Source organism: Thunnus maccoyii, chromosome 9 (genome assembly GCF_910596095.1).
Source record: "Thunnus maccoyii chromosome 9, fThuMac1.1, whole genome shotgun sequence".
In the NCBI taxonomy this organism is placed as follows: Eukaryota; Metazoa; Chordata; class Actinopteri; order Scombriformes; family Scombridae; genus Thunnus; species Thunnus maccoyii.
This window is the reverse complement of record NC_056541.1, coordinates 13,050,575-13,066,334: the sequence shown is the minus strand read 5'-3', so window position 1 is coordinate 13,066,334 and position 15,760 is coordinate 13,050,575. Positions and strand designations below refer to the sequence as shown.

The window sequence follows — 15,760 nt, the reverse complement described above, 5'->3', positions numbered from 1 at the left end:
TTATGTCTCTCACTCAGCTCGTTCAGCGCCGTGTTTGCCTGCAGAGCGAGCTGAGAGGAGAGATCCCTGTTCTTCCTCCACAGGAGGAGACACAGCACGCTCAGAGAAGATTATGGTCCGAAAACCTTTCTGGAGTCTTCTATAAAAAACACAAGGAAGGTGTTTTTTTTACTACGCCTTGTTCCCTGACAAAACAACCAAGAGCTGCAGACACTTTAGATCCGCTGTCTATGTGATTTTATTGCCAATCATCAGAGCTGTTTTTATGTCTTATGTCAAATCCCAATTCCTTTATAGTAATAATAAGGTTTTGAAATGTAATATACTTATCTGCCTCCTTGCTGAGCGTTGACTGAGTAGATCAATATCACTCTCATGAAGCTTGTATAGCAGCCGTAAAGTGCAGAAACAACAAGTTGTGGTTTTTTACGAGGGGATGTGACGGACTATTTCTTGGCCGAGTGTAGTGACTTCTTGGCGGACTTTGTTACCTTTGTATCCAGTGTTTGTGCGAAGCTACTGTAAGCCAACTGGCTGCTGGCAGGAGCTTAATATTTATTCAATATTTAATATTAAGACAGGAAAGCATAAGCGTATTTCCCAAAATGTAAAAATCCAAGTCAAGCCGCAAATCTTCACAAGAAAAAAGTCGGCGCTCCTGTCTGAACGCTGACAATGTTAGCATTGTTAAACGTTAAGGACACAACACTTGAACAGCGTCCTTTTAAATCTGTGTTAACATAGCTGAGACCAAGTCCTTTCAGTGCATGAGCACAATAATGAAATATTCCAGGTATGTATGTAGCCCACATTCTCATTCATTTGTTTTTTTTTATCGTTTGGGGATTTACAGGTCAAAACTTGAGACTTGAAATAGCTTTCTAGATTCAAGTCAAGTGTTTTTCTTTTTGGGAGTCAAGTTATAAGTCAAATCTTACAGTAGTCAAGTCCTTGTTGACTCATGTCTGCAAATCTGCACCTGTTATTGACTTAATTTGAAGCAGATAATCTTTAACTTGAATAGTGCAGTATGAAATGTAATTGTGCTCATAAAAATAATTATGTTTCTGCATTGTATGCATTTTAAGATGATTAATAGTTTTTGTTACACACTTATAAATAATGTGGTTAGTGAATTGACCATTTGGTACTGGGTCCTCTACATATAATTCTAGATATGTAATTATTTTATATTCCAAGTTAGTTAGTTTCCAGTGTCTCAGAGTGTGTGTGCTACTTTCGCCTGAAAAGTAGAAGAAAATGGATCGTTTCTTCCCAAAAGTGAGAAAAAGTCACTTTCTCGCTGTGCTACTGCATTACAGAAACGAAGAGAATAGAGGAATTGAATAAATCAGCCTCGACACGTTTGTTGTTGGAGTTTATGGGAAGGTAAGTCTCGGGAATCCAAGAACTCATCATCATCATCATCATCATCACTCTCATCACCTCAACATAGCCCATAACTTTTTTTTCTTCCTCCTCTTCTTTCTCTCTGACAAACGGGGTGGGGGATGGGAGAAGGAGGAGGGAGGAGAGAGAGAGAGAGAGAGAGAGAGAGAGAGAGAGAGAGAGAGAGAGAGAGAGAGGCAGAAAAGAGGAGAAAGGACGACGTCAGCTGGTAGTGGGATGGCTTTGTGCGAAGGAGAAGGAAAGAGAATAACGTCCTGAAGAAAGGAGTCTCAGTGAATGAGCGTTAGAAAGCTGAGCTGCCCCGGGAAAAGGACCAGCGTTTCAAAACAAAGAACAGCTTCTTCACTGTTGCGCCTGCAAAATCTCTTCACTTTGACTTCCTGTAAGTAAACGACAACGCGCCAAGGACACTTAATGTTGCTGTGTTTAATGCACTTAATCCTTCTCCTGTTTGGCTTCAGGTGGCAGATATGAGATCATGTTGCTGAGAGAGTCATTAAAATAAACTAATATACTTTGATTTATCACCTCACACACACACACACACACACACACACACACACACACACACACACACACACACACACACCATGCAAGATGTGCTACTTGGGTAAATTGCACTTTGATCTCTTTTAATGGGATTGTTTATTGGCAGCAATTAGTCTGTTTCTAAGTAGAAGTTTTGCGTCATTGATTCTTTATCCAGAGAGATAATGCTGAAGCAGCCACCTGAATACAATTTGAGTGGTGATATTTTATCATTTTTTCCCCCAAAAATAGAAGAAATGGGTCTCATTGAAGTGATGTGGATAAGGAGAAGGAACAATATGCTTCAAGGTGAAACTATAATATCTGCAGTTGCATCAGATCTTACCATTTTCTGTGTTCAGGTAAAACATCTGGTTGTAGTTTGACTTAACAGCACAAAAATCACCTCCGCAAGAAGCCTGACTACTTATCATCTTTTCACTACTTATCAACTTTTTTTAATCTTATTTTTATTTCTTAATCTGTCTTTCACACATGCCCGCCCAGCAGCCTTCTCTTTCCACCACAATCCTATGTCCTTGAAGTGTAGGGAGGAGGCCCTGTCCATGTGAGCCACCCATGGAGCTCTGCCTGATACGCACTTCACTGTGAGGGGAAGTGCTACTCTATCATAAACTAAACAAAACCAGGAAAATGTCCAGTGTTTATTCTAGCTGAGTTCAAGGACAAACCATAGTAAAATGATGAGAGCAGGGAATCACCGCTTTCCTCCAGAAACAGGAATAATCCATCATCTAACACTCAAGCCGTTACAAATCAACATTCTTAACGTTCAGCAAATTGCAGGAGTTATTTTATGATCTAATTATGCAGCAATTTACTTTACTGTGATTGCCCTAACCTGGCTTCGCTTCCTAGAATCAGTTTTGACAGCTCCCCAGAGAACAAGTGCAAACTTGTTATGTGTCACTGGATGGAGCAGTGATGATAGTGATAGCAGAGTGAGATTTTTTTTACAGTGGTGAAAAAAACAAGTTGTTCGTTTTAGCAACTACAAACACTGCCTTGTGGATTCATGTCATTTTGATCTATCTGATGGAAGAAAAATCAGTCACTCTGCCTCTTCTGTGACTGATTTTGGCTTGTAAGAGTGTTGAACATCCGCAGTCTCTTTAAAAACCACATAGAAGACCCTAAAGGACCATAAAAATTACTTTTTACATCCTATTAATTACTAATTGCATGAACTTTACATTATTGCTTACCACAAGTCTCTAGATGCATTCCCTGCTTTGTACCTTGTTGGTGCATTCATAGATGACATCTGACACCTAAAACTTTAGAGGCAGCTACTAAACAGCTGAATCCTACAATTCTCATAATGCAACTTGCCAACGTCTTTCATCAGACCCCCCTTGCCTTGTAAATACCCATGTCTCTCTCCATGCAAAAATCTGTCTCCAAGCCCGAGCAGAGATAACCTTGATGACATAATTAGGGGTGTATTCTCAGACTGACTTTGAAAAGCTCATCCAAAACCACAGAGGACTTGAAATAACAGTTTACTGAGTAATATTCCCTGTGATGAATAAACATCTTCATTGAAAATAGATAAAGTGCCCCTTTAATGCAAGAAATCTTTATGATTTTTCAGATATGAATACAATGCTTATTGGAAATCGACCTTAATCCCATATATGGAAGATTCTGTGGATTGACCTACAAGGATATTTTTAACAGCCCCTGCTTATAGCTGCAATATTACTCTAATGATAGATAAAGGATACAAAATGTTCACTGTGATGGTTTATCTTCGTATCTCAAACAAGTTTCAAGTTTTCAATTTATTTAAAAAATGATGGTACAGCGTGCTTTGGTGATAACAAAAAGCATTATTAGATAGTCGTTTATATGCAAAAAACATCCGAGGTCCTTTAAAAGTCACAGTGAAGGGGGATGCAAAGGCATTTTCTTGTGTGCACCCATCATCCAAACCTTCTAGTAACAAACTAGAGAGCAGAAGAAGTGAAGACGAAGTAAAGCGAGGCCATGTCATGCCTGTCTTTGTGCAAGTGAAATGTGAGGGTCACTGAGGGGGCTTTGTGCGTCAGAAGCTGTGGGGCCACTACAGAGTCAGCGTAAGGAGTGAGGGGCTTGGGTGTTGCACAGATTGAATAGGTTAGGGGCCACAGCGGCCTGTCTTTGAGAATGAAGGAGAGCATTCTGGGCCAACGGTGGCATGTCTTTGAGAGCTGAAGAGTGAGTGAAGGGGGGCCAGTGTCGGCACGTCTTTGTGCAGCCTTTGTTGAGTCGAGTTGAGCCAGATGAAGAGGGCCGATTTTTTATTCAGGCTTTTTTGGCACATGCACACACAAACACACGCACACAAAAACGGACTTGGCTCCCATTTTCCCTGGGGAAGTCATGCGTTTTGATGCAATTATACCCCGGGTGAGTGAGCACAGGCTGGCACCTCTCACAGTTTATGGGTGTGTATTTGTTTTTGTGTTTGTGCGTCAGTAAAGTGGGCTGTATTGTTTCAGCATGCTGTTGGGGGGCTTCTCACTGTTGACTTGCTGTTTACAGTTTGGGGTCTCTCATTGTCATCGAAACCTCAGGCCCCCTGGTTGTATTTGAAAGCTAGAGCTGCTGGCATTTCCACACTCTTCATACACAGCTTGGGAATAACGTTTAATGGCTTTATACATCTTGGATTGTTTTATAATGTTTAATCTGGGTCTGTAAAATAAATCTAAACTAACTCTGGAGCACTAAACATGCATTTGACGGCCACCATCACTCACTGGCTGAAGTTATGAGACACAAGTTGTGGTACATGCCTATCCATGGGAAACATTTTCTCCTCTTGCAGATCTTTCAGTCGCTGTTTATGGAGGACTACAAAAGCAACCGACTCACATGGTTATCGTTAGCGAAAAAGAAAGAGCTCTTGAACACAGCGGCTCGGGTTGTTTCATAATATCTGGGAGGATTGAGAAAGCTCATGTAAACTGAGGAAACTGAACTCATCTTTGTGCTTGTTCTCTGTGGTGCTTTGTATGTTGTATGCATGAATCAGTCTTTCACTATCTCTTCTCTGTCTCTGTATGAGTGTGAAGCATGCTGTGAAAGCAGGTGTGGAGGTTTTGCTTCCCTAAGGCTATAGGCTTATGTGTGACAATCAAAGGAGACCATAATGTACAACTCATTAGTGCTCTGTGTAACTTCTCTCATACCTTTTATGTCTGAAAGGCTTTGTTCTTTTTTCGTCTCTGATGGTAGATATGGTTTAGGTTTCACAAGTAACCACATCTGCCTTTCAGACTGCTGTGGGCAAAAAGAGCTTGGTGTTGATCTGTTGTTCTTCAGTACATATAAATGATCTGTGATGAAAGTACGAGTCAACACTGCAGGGCATGGGTGTCTATATTCTGGCTAATGTCATGGCTTGTCTGCTGTTCTTACATCAGCCACTCATCAGCTGGTCTCACAGATCCATGGTGTATTTTAAGAAGGAAGCTTTTCCTTAAAGATTGATAGGAAACCGATGTTGAAATTAAGAGTTGAGGGTGTGATGTTTTCCCGTTGTGTGGGTGGTGTCTGTTCAGCATTCAGGCTACATTGCTTCACTCTCTCACTTCGACTCGGCTGCTCGCATTCTTTTATGAAAGAGGGATGAGTTTGGTCCTGTCCAACTCTGGCTGGTATCACACTAGTTTCATATCTCTGGGGGTTTTTATTTTCTTGCAGACACAAATGGAAATTTAGACCCTCATCGGTGGCCTGACTCCCACACTGTCCACATCTTGTTTGAGTAGCTGTGTATCCTTGAAGATGGTGATGGTAACAACCTCTTATGTGGTTTTGGTTTGAGGGCTTTCCTCCTGGCTGGTCCAGATGCATGACCAGACCAGACCAGACCCGACCAGGCGCAGCAGCCTGTAGGGAACAGATTGCCTTGATTTGAGGTTTCTGGTTCAGAATCTCTGAGTAAAGAAAGATGAGCTAATGGAGTCCTCCCAGCCCAGATCAACTGGGGGGTCATCTGATCTGGGTGGGTGATCCTACAGCTCAAATAACCCTTTCTAAACCAGGACAAGGTCATTCCTGTTATAGAAAAAAAAGCATTTCTATCTGATCTCTAACAATTGGTAAATGCATGTCCATGAATGGAATTGTGTCTTGCAAACTCATGTTAATGGCGAGGTCTAACCTCCCCTTTATGGAACAATCTGGGTCAACTGTGCTTTTCAACCACCCACCTTCAGTCCTCTTCCACTTTCACCCTCCAGAGCAGACTACAGTGGCCAGCGCTCATTACCTCAGCATCTTGGCATGCTACCAGCGCCTTTGCTGGTATCTCAGACCAATTACTCCAGATTTACTACACAACGGCCTCCTCTAACTAACGGCCAACTGACTGACCCACATATGCCTCGAATCTGCTTCTTTGTCTGGGACTTCAAAAAGGCTCTGGCTCAAACTGTTTTTACGCTTCATTAGTAGAAACTTTATTGACCATACGGGCTGCTTGGCCAACAGGTTTTCACAGCCAAACTTGTAGTCCACATGGTTGGCTGTTGGCCTGTGGATTGTATTTTTTGTAAATTCCATGAGAGAAAGTTTGTCTCATAGCAGCAAGGAGGCTATTCATGTTGGCCCGCTGAATGAAGACTGGAAGACTGTGTATAAGTTGGCTTCAGGCCTTCACTGGTACATGCATATAATTCTGCGTGGCAGGCAAGGTTTCTATCAGGACAGGAGAGCAGTGTGGGAATGAACAGGTCCAGATCAGATGCAGAACCACTTCACTGCCGCTTCAGCTTTCGTCTTTCATCTTCCAGCATATTTACTGGATTATCGGCCTAACTCAGCATCACGGAAGAGTCACGAAAGAAGCATGAGACTCCATGATCTATCAGTGTTGGCGACGATACATATCTATGACAGGCACATGGAGAGCTGCAGTAACAAAGATCTGACAGTATGATGATACATATCTATCAAAAGCAACTGAGAGGCGGAGACCTCTCACCCACAGCGCCTTGGTCTCCGGGTTATGAATAAGTCATAATTCAGAGTGTCTGATGTGCCGTGAAGTGTAAAATACTCCTCCCTCAGCGCTCACGTAAACACAGAAAATCATGACCTCGCCAAGGAAGTGCTGTTCAAGCACTTTCCCAGAAGTCTGCTCAACAACTAGCAAACAAGCGGAAAATATTCATCAGTTTCAGGATGTAGTGACCTTTGTGCCTGCTTAATGACACTGCAATAGGCATACACTCCCACGCACATACACTTTGTATATGCAGTATGTACACACTACACTACATGTGCAGAGTAGAATCACAGATTTGCAAATGACAGGAAGTTCAATAATCAAGGACTAAAGACATACTAGATGTTTAGATTATCTGCCGATGTCTACTTATGCAGAATTTGCACAATGCAGATTTTGCTGGTAGTGAATAGTTAAGCCACCAGAGTTAATATAAAGTTGTTATTGTGGTTATCATGGGTGTTAGAAACAGTATTGTTTCTTGTCAGCCACAAAAAGTCTCTGCTAGCAGATACATTTGTAAGCCCTCTCATTTCTCACCTTATATGCATAATTTTTTTTTTAAACATGAGAAATCGCTACCATACCTCTTCATATGTGCCCTCTCTTAAACCCAGCAGAAAAAGCCCTTTCAAGTTTTTATCTCTTTCTGAGTACAGTCTTTGGTGAGACTAAAGGAAGCCATGTTGAGGTGTGAGTGAAGAGATTTCCTGTAAAAGATGGGGGAGATCACACAAGCTGCTTGCTGCCATCCCTGACAAGATATGTTTAAGCTCCATCCCTGTGGTTTAAAGAGGCAGAGATGCTAATTTGTGGGCATTGTAGTCTTAACAGGCAGCACCGTGCTTGGTCTGGATGGACTGTAATCAGCTGCAAACATAAGACCTAAACTCCACAGCGAAACTAAAACTGTAGCCTGGGTGGCTTAAAACAAAAACCAATGCAAACAAACATGCACACATATACTACATGTATGAGTGTGTGCTTGCTTAAAAGAACACACACAATATCATTTTCTCTTACGTTTGTCCACATTTACACACGTACTTTCAGATTTAAAAACCTACATTTTTGCATTTTTGTATTTTAATGGTAGCTATAAATGGAGCTAAAACACTGGCTGTGTTGAGTGAGTGCAAGTGTGTGAAACCATTGTAACTACTGCAGAATGGAAACTGTGATAAGCACGATAAGCATTAGGAGAGCAATAGTTTGTGACGAGGCTTGGAGTAAACTCAAGGACTGGAATAGAATAGGGCGCACCCCAACCTCTCCTGAAACACATAAACACACTTCAAATACATCACAGTTAATGTAAACTTGGTTATATTGTACTCTGTATTGTTTCGTAGGATGTTCCTTTTTTACTTTTTCTAATAAACCTGTGTTCAGCACAACGGTTTAGATTGAAACAAGATATCTTGAAAGATCATCCTCACAATGCACGACTGTGCCTCAGAGGCTGTTGGATAGACACTGTTGCTTCCTGTTTATTTTGGCATTTCCTTTTTGGCTGATAATGAATACTAATGTTGCTGATTATCTTATTTCGACAGTTGCTCTAACTTCACTCAGCTCACCTCTAGTCTATTGGAAATGAATATCAACTGCAGTGTACTCCCCCAGTTTACTCTCTCTTAGTTTATCCTCAAGCTGCATAATTATATGTAGACAGTATATTTTGGCTGAGTGTTCACATAATCTCTAATTAGGATGCAAAATTGTAGAATGTGAATAACAGTGGAGACACGCTACTGACATTTTGCTCAAGCAGAGCAGATGGAATGAGATGAACTTGACTGGGAATGCTACAGATAGGCATCACTGTCAAACTCAAGACAAAGCAAACCCGCGCACACTAGAAGCACAGTCTTTCAAACCGAATAATCTGTCATCATCTACAGCAGAACTACTTGAAAACACACCCATGAGGTGAACTGGATCCTGATAAACTGACTCACACCTGCATCTTAAGTGTGTCAAATCTCATACGTGCTCCTCAGATGTTGTCATGCCTATGATTTTGTTATCATGACCCAGTTTTGCTGGTTTGTTCGTATTCAACCCCGATTCAGATGAATCAGTCAGCCCTTTTTAGCTGCATGAGATAATACTCTTATTTTATGGCCTGGGAAATGTCTGAAGCCTTGAACTGGCTCCAATCATATCAGACAACGTACAACATCAGTGCTCATTCCTTACATATGTGGTGGGTTGATTTACCATCCTGAGCGGAGAGTGGCGGGGGAGTTATGTATAACCGAATACCACACTTATTCCCCTTAGGGCCTCAGCATGACTTGTAAGTCTTAATGAAAGCTTTGGTGCTGAACTTTTCATCACCAACAAGATGACACATTCAGCAAGAATTAGTGCAGATAACGTGATAGAACAATTCACTCTTATCAGTTTAACAATCCTCCCTCCCCTTTTATGTGAAAGTTATGAATCCATTAGGCTCAGGCAAATCCTGATTTATGGCACATTTCATCACTGGCACAGACTGGAGACACTTTGAAAGGTTTGGTTCACTCGTTGTACAAAAACATATTTACTCAGTTACTTTTATTGGTGTCTAGCCATGCTGAAGGTTTATTTTTTTTAAATCTGTCTCTGAGATTTCCGCCTACAGCCCAGAGCAATTGAGGTGAATATATTTTAATCTGTGATGCTTAACAGCAACATGTTTACCTGTTACCCTGGATAATCCACAGACCTGGCTGTCAACAGCGGAGCCTGAATGATACATCATCACGACTGATGTTATGAGCTGATATTACCTTCTAAAAGATTTATTGGTATATATGTTTGCCAATAAGTTACAAGAAATATCATGAGTTCATTTAGAAACCATTTGCTAATTTATCCACCAAAGAGCACTGACATGTTTATTTTCCCATTGTAAAATATTGTACTCTGTACATATTTTGGTCATGATTCTTTAATAGATGATGTTAAGGGATCCTTAAAAAAATGGAATTAGGGCTGCAACTAACGACTACTTCCATTACGGATTAATCTGCCAATCATTTTCTGGATTAACTGATTAATCGTTGAGTCTATGAAATGTGAAAAAATTGTGAAAATGTTGAATTCACCATTTCTTAAAGGCCACTGTGGTGTCTTCAATTTGCCTCATTTGTCTAACAGGCCAAAACCTCAAGATATTCAATTCACTCTCATATATGACAAAGAAAAACAGAACATCATCACATAAGAGAAGCTGGAACCATAAAATGTTTTGCATGAAAAATGACTGATTATTTGATTATCAGAATAGTTGCTGCAGCCAGACTGCAGCTCTAAGCTGGCCTCAAAAATCTAGTATCAGTCAAGCTCTAGAACAGTTTTTATTGGGACTATTTCTTCTTTAGATATTAGTTTCATAGAGAACTGCTCATAGCAAAACCAGGACATTGTTTATGGAACAACCTGTTAATGTTGAATGTTTTAAATGCAACTTTTCAATGTTGTGAACATCACAAACACATTTCCATTCACCTCCACCTGTATTGGCAGCAGACATCTTACATATAATATAGACCGACATGGCTGAATACCACTAGAAGTACATGCAAAAAAAAAACAATTTGTAATTTGGGTAAACAGACCCTTTAAGCTTCTCACCACCTTTTTTGATACACGGACTTGTAAAAAGTCTTCTCCAGTGACACAGGGAGGTCCACCAAGACAGCAGAGACGACCCTGCTGTATTTAAACCAGACCCCACATATTTTCCTGTGTGTATCATAAGGCTGGATCATGACATCAGAGGGCTTTTGAGAAACCTCCGTGCTCCCACGAGACCACGGCTGTGTCGAGGCCAGTGTGGCCACAGCAAATGAATCATAACATAGCAACAGAGTCTCAATATCTGTGACTGGGACACATACACACTGGCTCAAACACACACAAACACTCACACAGTTTACCACTGACAGTGTCATCTGTTACAGGTTACATGCTATTTGTAATCAAGTTTTGATTGCGATTGAAAAGAGAAGAAAGAAATCTGATTTTTCCCCGCAGCATCAAAAATAATATAATAAAATGCTACAATAAAGCCAATAACCACTCCCTTTAAATTTGTTGAATTTATTCAGACTATAATTTAAAAAATGAACTGAATGATGGAGCTCCAGTTGATGTCATGTGTGTTCTTGCCACAGCAGCTGGCTTGTTACACTGTGTTACTGTTGAATGCTACATGCTGTAACAGAACTCTGTGTTGATCTGTGCTGACAGCTGCTCACACAAAGTTCCTGACGTTTCACAGATAAAATCAAACACACAAAGTTCTGGCGAGTATGAGCAAAATGGCGACGGCATAAACGTTGTTATCTCTAGCAGTTATGTGAATGAGTGTGTGAGCATGCCTGTGATTCATCATGACTGTTTGAGCACTCTGGCTTTACGTCAACAGACATCTGGAAGTGTTGCTCATGGCACTCTCACAGCTGGCTGATAGTGAATTTGAAGTAGCGCTCTTTATGGGAATGTCCTGGGACAGTACGGGTCTCTCAGATGAAAACGGTACAAATTGAACATCCTGTGTGGCGAATCCAGCAAACACAAGGGAGTCTGATGATTCACAGTGGCTGGAAACTAGTTTCTGTTCATTTTTCCCACACTGCTGTCCCTCTTTAATGCCCTTTTTCCCCCCATGTACACATCATTTACTCCCACTACATATCTGTGAGTCACTGATGCAGTTTGTAACCTCCATATGTCTGTGTGTCTGTAGGTGTGCTTTTCTGATTGTGCCATGGCTGAGGGAAGCTGTTTCGGCGCATTGTAGCTGTATTGGATGACCAGAATCGGACCTCCACTCAAAGAACAAAAGAAGAGAGGAAGGAGAATCATGAGAAGAGGGAAAACATTTGCTCAGAGAGGATAAGATCAGCAGGCCGTCTGGGCCTGGACACGGAACCTTCTGGACTATTGTCTTTGTAAGGAAAGGAATTTAAACTTCCAAATTTCTGTCACTTGGAGGAGCTTTAAAGGGCTTCAAGAATATTTTTTTTACTTTTTATCAATTGCCAATTAGAGTCAACACCATGTGCCATGTTATTGTGACATGCCGCTCCATGCTCTGGACGCTGCTCAGTATCGTGGTGGCCTTTGCGGAGCTCATCGCCTTCATGAGCCCTGATTGGCTGCTGGGATCCCCTCGGTCGGACCCCAGTGTCAGCAGGGCGGGAGTGGACTCCGGGGAGTACCGGCCATCTCTCGGCCTCTACAGCCGCTGCCTTCGCATTGGGACCTGGGGAAGAGGGGTGAGCTGTGGGCCCTATGCCAGCACGTTTGGAGAAGTGGCCAGTGGCTTCTGGCAGGCTGCCATGTTGTTCCTGGCAGCGGGGACGTTACTGCTTGGGGTCGTGGCCTGTATGTCCATCTTCACTTTGTGCTTCCAGAGTATCCTGAAGAAAAGCATATTCAACATCTGTGGACTGCTCCAGGCTATCGCAGGTGAGGGATGGATCTGTGTGTATGTGAGGATGATGATGGTGTATGTGTTGTTACAGAAAAAGAAGTCCTGCGTCCAGATCTTCCAGACAAACTGCTCCGTTGCAACTTTTCATCAGAAAATAAATTCCATTCAGAGTTCAATGTACAAGATTTATTTTGGCATTTTGCTTGTTATTTTGCATTTAATTCAATAGTTTATGGACAGCAAATAGAGATGATGTGCCACAAACGTTTCCAGTGGAAATTAAACTGGAGACTGCAATTAAGTGGTATTCAATACTAGACTACTAGGCCAAGAAACACCTTAAAGTACAATGTACTTTAATAGTTCATACTGTGCATATGGAAGTTAACTCGATTCTTAATATAACACAGACAAAGATGAGGATAATCTACTTTGATTCTATAAAATACATGTTTACGTAAAGTAAAAACTAAAAGACAACTGTGAAAACTGAACAAACTGTAATGTAACTGTTTGTACATTTTAGTATATTAATGTTATTATATATGATTTCACGTTAAAAATCAAAAACATACACACATTTTTAAATATGCAAGTCAAAAACATTTTCTGTGTGCTGCCTTTGGGTTTACACATTCAAAGTTCCCAGTTAGCATCTAAACTGTGTCTCAGTGACTGAGGTCAGAAAAACAAGGAAGAAAGATGGACACACTTAAGAAATTGAGTAGGTACTTACATCTCTCCTGCTAGCTAAGCTAATGCTAATAATCTGCACATAAGGTCCATAGTGGTTACACGTCTATGCAGGCATAGTGAGGTTTTATCTTCATGCCATAGCCTTAAGGGAATTTCAGTGTTGCTATTTATTTTACAAGTTGAAACATCTGAGTTTAGAAGTTGCCAACATCCAGTGTTGCTCCATCGCTCCTTTCCTAGTTGACAGTTAGATATTCCAACCAAAACTTCTCCAAGTCTTATTGCATGTTTCAACAAACTACCACAGGTGTGTTTGGCTGGATGGGCCTGTCAACCAGGTGATCTATCATTATGTGACATCACTGTAGGGGGGCGGTCAAATGGGGTCATTCCTCTCATCGCAAATCAAATGCTTGTCAGCTGAAAAGTAGATGTATTCTTCACCAGTGTTGAGTCACCGTGTTCCCAGCTGCACTGCGATCTGTTTGTGCTTTCAGCCCCGATGTTTACACTTACGTGACTAAACCCCTCGTCTCATCGTCTCTTCTCCCTCTAGGCCTCTTGCTGATGGTGGGCCTCATGCTATACCCTGCTGGTTGGGGTTCAGAGAAAGTGATCAGCTACTGCGGCTCCGAGGCCTTGCCCTTCAGGCCAGCTCTGTGTTCCCTCGGCTGGGCGTTCTACGCAGCAATAGGAGGAACCTTGGCCACCTTCCTGTGTGCCGTTTTGTCCGCTCAGGCTGAGATCGCCACCTCCAGTGACAAGGTCCAGGAGGAGATTGAGGAGGGAAAGAGTCTGATCTGCTTGCTCTGAGCCTTCACAAATGAAGGCATCCTCGGTGCAGTTTCTCTGATATGGACACCTGCTCCTTTCAGTGGAAGGAGGATGGACATTGATTTTCTTGACTGATGATAGCCTTAATAAAATCAGCTGATTGTTGACAAAACAGAAACTTGTTAACAGCTTTTTAAAATCTTGAGGCATGGTATTATGTCCTGAAAACCACTGTAGCCTACCTGATTTTACCAAGAAGTAGGAAACCCCATATTAGTCTCCTAACACAACTTCAGGTTAAACAAAAAGGCCTTGGTACAGCAGCAAGCTAAGGAACATTACCTGTTTACTCATCAAAATAATGTTTAATACTTCTTGCTTTAAACAAACCACTGTACTTAATTAGCAGGGGGTTAGTTGATCATATTGGTAGTGGATATATTGTTAGTGTTACTGTGGACAGGTTCAACACATTGTTATGATGTTTATTCACCTGCAAACCTCAAAAAACCACTGAATAGTAGCAGATGTGTCCACTAAAATGCTCAACAACAGCTTGCATATGTTCTCTGTGTGCGAGATAGACGTTAACTGTCGAGGTTCCTAAATCTCCATATGCTCTGGTTCTGTGGCACAGCAGGATAGTAATACTCCTCACAACTTATGATGTGCCACTTAAGGGATTGTTCACTTCAAAGGGAGTTCCCCCTGTTAAATGGATTGTTTGTGGGTCTGTTGTAGCTTAATAACTGGCGTGTGTGCAGAAAAAGAACAGAGACTCGCCATATGTTTCACTGCGGTAAGCTTTCATGAGGGAGATGTTTGCTCACAGCGAGATAAAGCAGGCTGCGCTACAGCTTATCATGAGCTACCTTATGATACGCAGAGAGCCATACAAACAAGATCTGTCTTTGTAAAGAGGTCCAAGACAGGAAAAAAATGTGTAAAAAGTTCAAAAGCCTGTCAAAAACTCCCAACAGTTGATCAGTGTTGCCACTGCGGTGTCCTTCTGCCATTTTATTTTGCACTTAATTCATGTATTTTCTCACTTATGTTTTTATTTTTTCAACTGTGCTCCATAAGTCGCTGTAAGTGTAACATGATTCATGTGATTGCTTTTATTCATTGTAGATGAGATGTGCAATAATTGCTGTGAAAGCGAGTGGATGAGTGAAACCATAACATGAAATTGTATTACATAGCATTTCTAGTCTGTCTGTCTGTCTTAATATGTTGACTGTCTGCTGTTTTTGTTACATTAACAAGAGTTAACAGCATCTGTGGCACATCGTATTGGAGCTGCAAGTATGAAAGGTTGATATGTTTGTGGAGAGAAATAGTCTATACTTTGTACTCAAATAAACCAGTCCTTTAGTAAATGTGTCTGTGAAACATGTGTAAAACTTTTCTTTTACACTGATGTGCATACAGTAGGTTCCTACTTCCATGTTTCATTGCTGTTTAAGAGAAACTTTCTGAGGAAACACTGACACCTAGAGATGAAATGTAGACAAGTTTCTTAACACAGTTCTACCCTCCTTCGCTGCAAGATAAATCTGAGAGAATTTCAATAAGATTGTAAAGAAGACAAAACATATTTCCTCTGCAAACATTATCTATTTATTTCTGACTTCTCAAACACTTTTTTTTTAAAAAATTAAATACTGGAGTTTTTCTTCTTCAAGCCAAAACAATCCAAACTAAAAAGTTTGAAAAGGGAACATCACTTTTTGGTTAAACTGCCCGCAACTCATACAGTACACATATGCAACCTGTGACAACAGTTTGTGAGTATACATTACTTCACTTTAAAAGGTCACAAGCCATAAAGGTTGGGAACCACTGGCTTATACCACTGATACTGAGCAAATATCATGTGGAAACTATGGCTGTAAGTA

At 41.1% G+C, this 15,760-nt stretch overlaps 1 protein-coding gene across 1 annotated transcript; it reads left to right on the top strand.

The window, feature by feature from the left end:
• The first annotated feature begins 1,593 nt into the window (after positions 1-1,593).
• Positions 1,594-15,241, top strand: LOC121904106 (LHFPL tetraspan subfamily member 2a protein-like). The gene is made up of 3 exons (XM_042421642.1): positions 1,594-1,792; positions 11,703-12,427; positions 13,645-15,241. The coding sequence occupies exons 2-3, from the start codon at positions 12,016-12,018 to the stop codon at positions 13,899-13,901; spliced, it is 669 nt and encodes a 222-aa protein (XP_042277576.1). The 5' UTR covers positions 1,594-1,792; positions 11,703-12,015; the 3' UTR covers positions 13,902-15,241.
• Positions 15,242-15,760: the final 519 nt, after the last annotated feature.